The sequence below is a fragment of the Motacilla alba genome, chromosome 14 (assembly GCF_015832195.1).
Source record: "Motacilla alba alba isolate MOTALB_02 chromosome 14, Motacilla_alba_V1.0_pri, whole genome shotgun sequence".
In the NCBI taxonomy this organism is placed as follows: Eukaryota; Metazoa; Chordata; class Aves; order Passeriformes; family Motacillidae; genus Motacilla; species Motacilla alba.
In genome coordinates this window covers 10,497,739-10,506,764 of record NC_052029.1, presented here as the reverse complement: position 1 = coordinate 10,506,764, position 9,026 = coordinate 10,497,739, and the positions used below count along the sequence as shown (strand labels likewise).

The window sequence follows — 9,026 nt, the reverse complement described above, 5'->3', positions numbered from 1 at the left end:
AAAAGGACAGGAGGTGTTTTGCTATCAGACTGCTGTCTGTCCTTGATTGAGTATTTTCTGAATCTTTTCATAATCTCTCTTCAGGAACTAATGAAAAGCATCACATTAGACTTATTTTTCTTAACGAACTAATCCTTTGCAGAGTCTACACTTTACCTACTTTGGGAACAATTATATCTCATTTCTGAATTCACTGAATTCACAAAGTAGCATACACAGTCTTTTGCAAGACTTTATTTTTTTTTGTTGCTGTTTTGTTTCTTTTCCTTCTTTGAATCTTCTTGACTCGGCTGGTACAAACGTAGTCTTGCCATTTCACTACCTCTCAGTTGTAACAGTGTTAACATCCGTGTTAAAGTCATTTTCAACCACGTTGTCATAACCATCCTTCTCTATGCAGTCACTGACAGCCTTGAGCACAATCCGCAGCCGCCTGTCCATCGCCTCCAAGTGAGGCTGGTAGAGGATTGGAGCTATTTTGTCTTTTAGCAAAGATTCTTTCATCAGGAGACTGAGTTTGTACTCCTCCTTGGCTAGCAGCTGTAATCGCAGATAGGTAGACTTCCTGATTCTAAGAGGAAAAGGAGAAAAAAAAAAAGCAAATCAGTTATTTCCACCACTGTTGATCTTGATAGTGCTGAAAGGCTTATAGCCAGAATTACAGTAGCAGTGTAAGAGCCTTACTCTGTGATCTGAAACAAGGAGAACCAGGCACTGTCACAGTCCTAGCAAGCAGCTGGCATTGTCACCTGGCCACTGATCTTTCAGGGCCCTTAAAAGTGCAGAGGTTTTGGAGCAGAGATCCATGGGGCAGTGCAGGCAGCCCTCACATCCCTCACCTGGAAAAGGACCAAGTGGAGCCGCTGCAGCATTCACAGGGCCATGTCCCTCTTGGCAATGACACGTGTGACACATGTGGCACTGATCAGGGACATGTGTGCCAGCAGCAGAGGCTCCTCAGGCTCGCCCTGCAGGGCTGCCCAGAGCCCCCACAGACACAGAGCTCACGCTGCAAAGCTGAAACTCTAAATGTCACCCTCTGAAAACCCTGGCCATGGGCACCATGGAAAGCTGTTGAGAAGCACGTGAACAAGCTGGGATTTTGTCACTTGACTTCCATGGAATCTGTATTTTGTCTTAAGGCTTCTCTCCCAATGTCTCACAGCCGTGTTCCTGCAAGGTCCTGATCCCACAGAGCATTTAATGTGGCAGTGCCAATGCTCAGGGCTGGCTGGGCAGGATCACACCATCTCCTCCTCTCCACAGTGTGCAATGAAAGGTTCACTTGAACATTTTCAGTCCTGTTAGTGGAAAGAATGGTACAAACCAGGAAACACCTGCAGAGGGAAAACATACCTGCAGCACTGGTTTAAAGGCACCAAAATGGAAAGTTCATCATGGGAATATTTTCCAAACCTATTTAAAGATAAGAGCAAGAATGTAACAAAGGCTGTTTTAAAGACTGACTTTTTTTTCTTTAACCCCAGAAGGATTATTAAAGGTATTTACCCTCTTCCATTATCTAAATGGATAATAAAAGTTTCATTTCCAAACTTCTCAAAGGTTTCATAGTGATGTCGATCCATGTTACCTATGGGACAAAGAGAAGAAAAAAGACCATTCTCACTCTGGCTTGAGACTGCAGGTCAGAGCAATGCAAAAGCCCAGTGCTCCCCAAAAACAGAGCAGAGAAAGCAGCAAATCTCCAGAGCTCATTCGCTCCTACTGTAGACACCCCAAAGTGTGTGATACTGGAAGGGCTGTTAAACCTTGGGCAGATTTTCAAGTTCTCTGTGGCTTTTACACTTCAGCTCTAAAAGGCCCATCAGGAGACTCCAGCAACCCCTGCTGGGGTACCCCTCTCCAGCACAAGAGCATCTCAGCTGCCTGGGGAGCCTGGTCACCTGTAGGGTAGCTGTGTTCCCTGCTGGCAAGGAGCCCTGCTGCTGCAGCCTGGGCTCAGTGGGGTGTGTGAAGCAGACTTGGTACATGTGACACGTGCGAGGCATTGCTCAGGCAGGAGAAAATGCCTGCTTTGAGCAGGGGTGTTATTCCTGATCACTTTGTTAATACTGCATTCTACTTCCTGAACCCCAACCAAACATCCTGGCTTTCCTCTGGTAAGAACTTTGCCCCAGCAGTTGCTGGCTGCCTGGGAAGCCAGAACAGCATCATGCTTGTAAGATATGGATCAGGATGGTGCTGATCTGCACAGCTGCACAGCTCTCCCTGGGTGAGCTGCTTTTTAAGGCCAATGTGCAGAGCACTGCTGCCAAGCTATGAATTTTGTCTCCCAGGCAGGGGTCTTGAGCTACTTATAGATGCCACATATGGCTCCTGAGCTGTCACCTGGCCTCTCCTGCTGCAGCCTATTGCAGGAATCTCAGTGGGGACAATGGCACAGGATGTGTCCATGCTGGCATGTGCCCAAGGATCAAGGATGTAGGTTGGCAACTCAGAGGTGTATTTGCTGCAGCAGGAAAGGTTTCATATGAGAATGAGAATTAAGCTTAGAATGGATCACTAGCACCTGGCTGTAAATAATTTTATTGAGATCAAGTTACATAAACAGAAAAATTCCTGATACAATCCACAGCTGCTTTTGTGACAAAGCAATGCCTCTTCCCCCCACAACCCTGACATTTTATAGAGAAGCGACAGAGAACACTCCTGCAGGATGAAAACAAAGCACCAGTAATGAGCAGTCCTTGCATGTGCATCCAGGAGCCATATATTACAGGGGTAAAGCACTCACTAAAGCAAACTGTGAAGTCCTTCACTGCTGTGAAGGAGACTGGCCTGACCTGCATTCATCACCACTCTGCATTTCTGAACATCTTTGTTCCTTTAATCTGCACTGATGGGAATACATAACCATGTAAATCTGCATTTCCTCATAATCATCTAGAAAAGCACATACAGTAAATGCAGCTTCAGCCATGCTTCAGCAAACTGCTGAGCTATGCAGAGCAGTGCAGAAAGAAAGGTTCTTATTCTAATTAAATGTTGCATTTAATTTTCGAAAGAGATGAAACATACCCATTAGGAAATCAAAAACTGTCATATCCATTATATCCAGAATTCTGGTCCCACTGTCATACGGTGGTGTTTGTTTAACCTCTTCACAATAATCTGGATCAACTTCCCATCTGGAAAAGGCAATATTTTGATATTTTATGCGACATACAAAGCTTACTGAAAATGACAAAAAAAAGGATACAAGCAAAGATCTACTTGTATCATGGTCGATTGAGGGCATGGTCAGGTAGAGGCAGCAAATTCCAGCAATGCAGGCAAGCAAGGAATATTGTGACTGATGAAAAAGGAAAAAAATCACAAGACTGAAATCTATCTACTTCAGGATTCAGGAGACTAGCTGCACCATCAGTCACATGGTGCCAACAGCTGAGACTTGTTGAGAGCTGCTGAGAGCAGTGCATCTTTCTCCCTCTGACAGGACTTGGACAGGACCCATTGCATCCTGTCAATGCCACTGGAGGTACCTGTCCCATGAAATTGTGCCAGTGAAATTGGGTTCATGATCACAAAATTGAGCTCCTGGCACGTGCAGTGCCCTGTCCCTTCCCAGGGGCTGGGAGAGCCCAGCTGCCCTCCTGAGGCCAGGGACTGGGTTATTTCCCTGTCACCCTGTGCAGCTCTGCTCAGCACTACTCACTCTGCTTTCTTGCGCTTGTGGTAGGAACGCCTCCAAGGGTTTCTCCAGGTTTTCCTTTTGGCTAATGACAAGTCAGGCAGGAAAGCAGCCAGGGACCCTTCGATCTGATCTGGTTTCCCACACAGGGCGTGCTCTGTTGAGCAGTAGTAGGAGCACTCCCCATAGAAGCAGATGTTGTTGGCTGGCAAAGAAAGGAAAAGAGCTTTAAAGCCTACCCTTAAATTAGTATTGAGAATTCATAAAAGCACTGATGTATGTAGGAGCAGAAATAAATCCAAACCCCTGTTACCACACATAGTTTTCCTCCACTGAAACCACTAGAAAGACATTATTCAGTGGCTGGGATCATGCCCTGTGCAAAGCTCTTTGTGACTATTTCCAGTCTATTTATATTCCCCACACCTATTTTTTTTTTAAATCCTGTCCTTTCTCCTTTTGTTTTCCCAGAGTGATACCTTCCTTGGGAGCTATTTGCTACCCCAGCCTGGAACCCCAAATCCCACAGCTGAACAAGTGGCATGTGCCCAAAATTAAGTCACTTCTCAGAATCATGGCTTGTTTCTTTAAGAACAGAGAACATTTCATTCATTCCCTTGCTGGTATGAGAAGAACTGGAAGTTTTTGGAAGGAGAATTAATTATTTACCATCCAGAGTCCCGTGGGGGTGTGCATGGAAGGTGGAAATAGCACGGACGTAACGCTGTCAGCACACATCTCAAACACTAATTCCTTCCTCCACACCTCACATTACTCCAACAACCACAGAAAAAGAATCTGCAGCAGGTTTTGGACTGTGTGTTACCTTAAAACCTCCCCAAAACTGCCACCACATATTTCTGTACCAACAGGAACACCCACATCTTTACAAGAACATCCTGCCCACAGGAATTCACTGAAGGTGAGAGAGAGCAGCTCATCCCCAAAGCCCACCAACACCAGATTGTGAACAGGAATAGGAGCACACTGCTGCTCTTGCCAGTGTGCTACAACTCTTGTGACATTGCTTTATGCACATAAAATGTCATTAGAGGAAGACTGTGCCTTTTCCTCACGGTAATGCATGAAGCTGAGAAGTCACATTGCTTCCTAATTCCCCATAAGGCCTCTAAATTCAAATATTGTTTCTGAGCTCCTGTCCCCCTGGGCAGGCTCAGTGCAAATGAGGCAGGAAGGGCTGGGAGCAGCAGGAGGTGATTTTCTGCCTGCCACAGGAAAGTAAATGTGGGTTTGCACGGCAGTGATGCCCTGCAGCACACGACCCTGCACGTCACCGTGACATCCCAGCCCAGCAGAGTGCCCACTGGAGATGGGGCACTGCCAGTGGGAGATGGTGAGTCAGGAGGACAGGGACAACTCTGGGGATGACAGGAGGGAGGGAGGAACACAGCAACGAGCTGTGTTTGAGGAAGGAGAGGTAGGGGAACATGGAACAGCAAAAAGGCCTCGTGATGCTGTTGATTAATCAGCTGCATTATCTGGGGCTGGCTGTTAAACCATGGAATTATAGCAAATAACCACATTACAAGGCTGATGTGTTGCTAATTGACAATCTGTCCCAGTTTCCCACTGATGTCCCAGCTTTCTCTGTGGATGGCCACCTGATTTGTCCATGAAGTTGTGATAACTCTACTCTAAGACAGCCTTTTTGCATCAGCCTGCTGTGGCTGACTCATGAGGGCCACCCATCCATCCATGCTCAGGAACAACTTACCCAAACTGTATATTTACATTTACAGCAGTTAAATATATCCTGGCTATGTCCAGAAATATTTACTCTGTGCCCAAAAAGCTTGTTGACAATTACTCAAGGAAAAAAAAAGTACTTCAGGGAAGAGAAAAGGGACAACAGAATTTACAAAAGGAAGGAAGGGATCACCCAACATATCTGTACTTCTGAGTCTGCAATTTAAGTGTTTTAGCAAGTGGAATATCCTCTCTTAAAAACTGTGTTTCTGCTGATTTGAAGCTGCAGTGGAGCTTGGGCTTCAATTCAGCTGTGTCAGCATCACCCCGTCATCTGTGGAGGGAGGAAACCATGCAGATTTATCTTGACTGCCTGAGATAACTTATCTTCCAGGGTTTCTATGACCTGACTTCCCCCTGGCAGCAGGAAGCCAATGCTCATTTATCTCCTGCAGGATCAGTTTTGTAAAGAGCAATAGTCCCAGCAAACACACCCCTCACCATCACAGCCTCTGCTGCTCACTATGTAAATCTGACCTTTCAAGAAAAAGGAGTTGTATTAAACACAGCATTTTGCTCAGTGGGAAGATAAATACTCTGTTTAATAGTTTGCTTCTGTATTCAGCTTGGGGAACAATGAAACCCTGCTCTGTATTGTCAATGAAAGCCACTGGGGCTAATCAGTAATCACTCTGGTATCCAGGTAAATCTTGAGGAGAGCTGGGGACCTGGCAGTGCTGGTGTTTGCTGCTGCAGGGCTGTGCAGTGAGCACATGTGCTGCCTGCCACTCATCCCACTCATCCCTGCCAGCATCTTCCAGCTATTGATCCTCCACGGAGCCCCATCGCCTGCTCCAGCATCCAGTGCCCTGAGCAATGGCAAGATGTGTCCTGTCATTAAGACAGTGAACTTGCAGTAAAGCCACAAGTGTATTTCTCACTGACAAGTTACATTCAATGGCAAATCTTTTTTCTGCTAGCAGTTATCCCCCATGGGCTCAGACCTGTGGTACCTATTCCCTGCAGCTCCCGTTCAGTTTCTGGGGATAGCGGAGGTGAAAGGATGCTGGATCTCAAACTACTGCTAAAGAAATTAACTGCCTTGATTGATACAGAACAGACATCTTATTATGTCTGCCCTAGTCCTTACATTCCAGCATTAAGATAAAGCAGCCTGAATTATCTGGGGAAACATTCATTTTTAAGGTTTCTTAAAAATGTAAGGGGAAAAAAGAGGCACCAAATATAGAAAACCACAGATCTCATTTAAGACTTCAAGGTGCTGGAGCAAGGCTCTTTGAAACCTAAGTAGGTGACCCACATTCTGCACAGCAGGCTGAGGGTGAAATTCCAGCTAGAGACACAAGCCCAGTGCCTCACAGCAATCCCACGCTGAGAGCAGGGTTTGGCTTTCCGAGGCAAAAATCTGAGAGAAAGGGGAGATGAGCTCCCTGCTGGAGCACAGTCCTTCTCCTCTCACTAAAATTGCCCAAACCATATGTTCCTCTCGCCACATAAAGGTGTTTCTTGCATAAGTACACCTGCAAAAGGAGCAACAGCCAGGAATTTGTGCTCCTGCAGGGTGGGCAGGAATGGCAACAACAGCAGTGCTGGCAAACTAGGGAGGGAGGGATGTTGATACATGCTGGAATGTCCAAATGCTGAGCATTGCCAACATGCAAAACACTTCACTACAAACCAAAAGTGTTTCCCCAAAGCACCAGAAAGACAAGAGAACCCCATGTTGCAGTGTCTGGTTTTCATTATCAGAGGAGGAATGGATGTGATTCGTAATGAAAAGCAGGAAAAATCATGGTCTGGTGATCGAAACTCCAACTAATTACAACAATTAAGAACCAGAGTGTCTGTGTACTCATCTGCAAATTCTCTGTGCATCCTCCTGATAGCTGAACAATAATTCTTCTCAGGAAGAAAAGGAACAAGGGAGGATACCTTAAAGCAAATTGCTCAGCAGAGCAATTCTTTTATTCAGCTTTGCATGACTGTTAATAGAGGACATTTAGCAAGCATGTGCAATTGGAGTACTGGAAAGAATCCTGAATATTTACTACAGCAATGCATGAAAAGATCTTTCATTTACCTGCTCAAAATAATAGGTAATTCAGAACTGCTATTGTATGTTGAGAGGGAAAAAAATTCCATAATCCCTTGGAATTGGTTAATATGAACAAAAACATAGTGCTTACTAGCTGTGTAACATTGATTTCTTTAAGCTGCTGCCTCAATTACTTCCAAAATGAAGGCTGACATCATTAATATGTCTCTTTTTTCCTAGCAAATTACCATTCATTTGTAAAAGTAGCAGGGCTACTGCAGTCTGCCTTGCTGCAAAGGACGTAAAATTAATTTAAATAATTACTGACCTAATTCCATTTCTCATGTTTAAGTCCAAACTGTCTGAAAGTGCACTTTTCTGCAATCTGCTTTCTCTCTGAGTGCAGCCTAATGCATTCACTGACCTGGCTGCTCACAGCCATTGTCACTTTTCCATGGGAGCAGAGATGCTGCTGGGCACTGTGCTCTGAAGCTGCCTGTGGCTCCCTGGCCCTGATTTCCATGCCTGATGGGACAAGGGAGGTGGCCCAGGAGTGGAAATGCAGTGAGATTTCTTCCAACACATCCTCGCACTGGTCTGGGGGATAACACAATGCTACTGGTGGGATCCTTGGGGTGCCCCGTGCAGGGCCAGGAGCTGGACTCACTGAGCCTGATGGGCCCCCTCCAACTCAGCATATTCCATGGTCCATTGATAAATATTATCAATAATCACCCTCTGAGAGTGCAAACCATGGGTTCCCAGCCCGAGGGAAACATCTCCCTATAAAATAAATTTCACCTAGTGCTCATTTAATTTTAAGAGCTGTGTATGTGTGCATGGAGAGGGATATTCTGACAGCAGGCACCAAGTGTCCCCATGACCATTAATTGTCACTGAGCACCGCTGGGGATGGAGATGCAGTGACAGAGCCACCTGAAAGGGAGTCCCAGAGGTTCCTCTACAGGCTAATGTTGGTGCACAGCCTGGTTTGTGCACCCAGAGGTCACACCTCAATTTCTCACCTTTGGAGGCAGCTCTCCCTCAAAACCAACAGCCTCAGCTGCTCTTCATCTGCCAGAGGGGCAAGTCAGCCCCTGAGCCTTCCTCAGGCTCCCTATTCCCCGTTCATCCTCACCCCCTAGACCAGGAGTCCCACCACAGCACTTCCCTCTTCTCTTCCTTCTCTGCCCCCAATCTGCTGCCTGAGCTGCCTGCTGGCCTTGTGGAAGCTGTTTCTAAAAGCCTAATTTAGGATCTTTGTTATTTTTTCATTAAGCATTAATTAATGCCTGCCTTTTAAGGTCAATATGAAATACAAGACAGAGGTTGGGCATATGTTAATGAGAATCTGACTAATTAAGCTGGGGACTTGTAGGGAAGAACTCTGACAAGTAACCAACGTGATTTAACCAAAGTATATTGATTCAGGAAATGTAAAATGGAAAGAAAAATTAATTGCTTGAGCATTTTATTCTCCAGAAAAGCCTGATTCATAGTTAATCAAATATTTTAATTGAATTTATCTGAGACCTCTAAATAAATTTGAATAAAGGATTATGCTTGGATGTTTGGAATTTCATAATGGCAAGATAAAGATCTTCATCTGAA

The 9,026-nt window shown here is 45.4% G+C and overlaps 1 protein-coding gene across 2 annotated transcripts in view; it reads right to left on the bottom strand.

Annotated features, from left to right (window-relative positions):
* Positions 1-240: 240 nt before the first annotated feature.
* The window catches only part of FAM20C (FAM20C golgi associated secretory pathway kinase), a 57,395-nt gene continuing 48,609 nt past the window's right edge, over positions 241-9,026 (bottom strand). For both annotated transcript variants that reach the window (XM_038151093.1, XM_038151094.1), the window contains 5 exons: positions 3,677-3,857; positions 3,040-3,149; positions 1,510-1,591; positions 1,357-1,416; positions 241-571 (listed from right to left, as the gene is read on the bottom strand). In XM_038151093.1, coding sequence (XP_038007021.1) covers positions 319-571; positions 1,357-1,416; positions 1,510-1,591; positions 3,040-3,149; positions 3,677-3,857 — 686 coding nt within the window. In that variant the 3' untranslated portion in view covers positions 241-318. The remainder of the gene's footprint in view (positions 572-1,356; positions 1,417-1,509; positions 1,592-3,039; positions 3,150-3,676; positions 3,858-9,026) is intronic.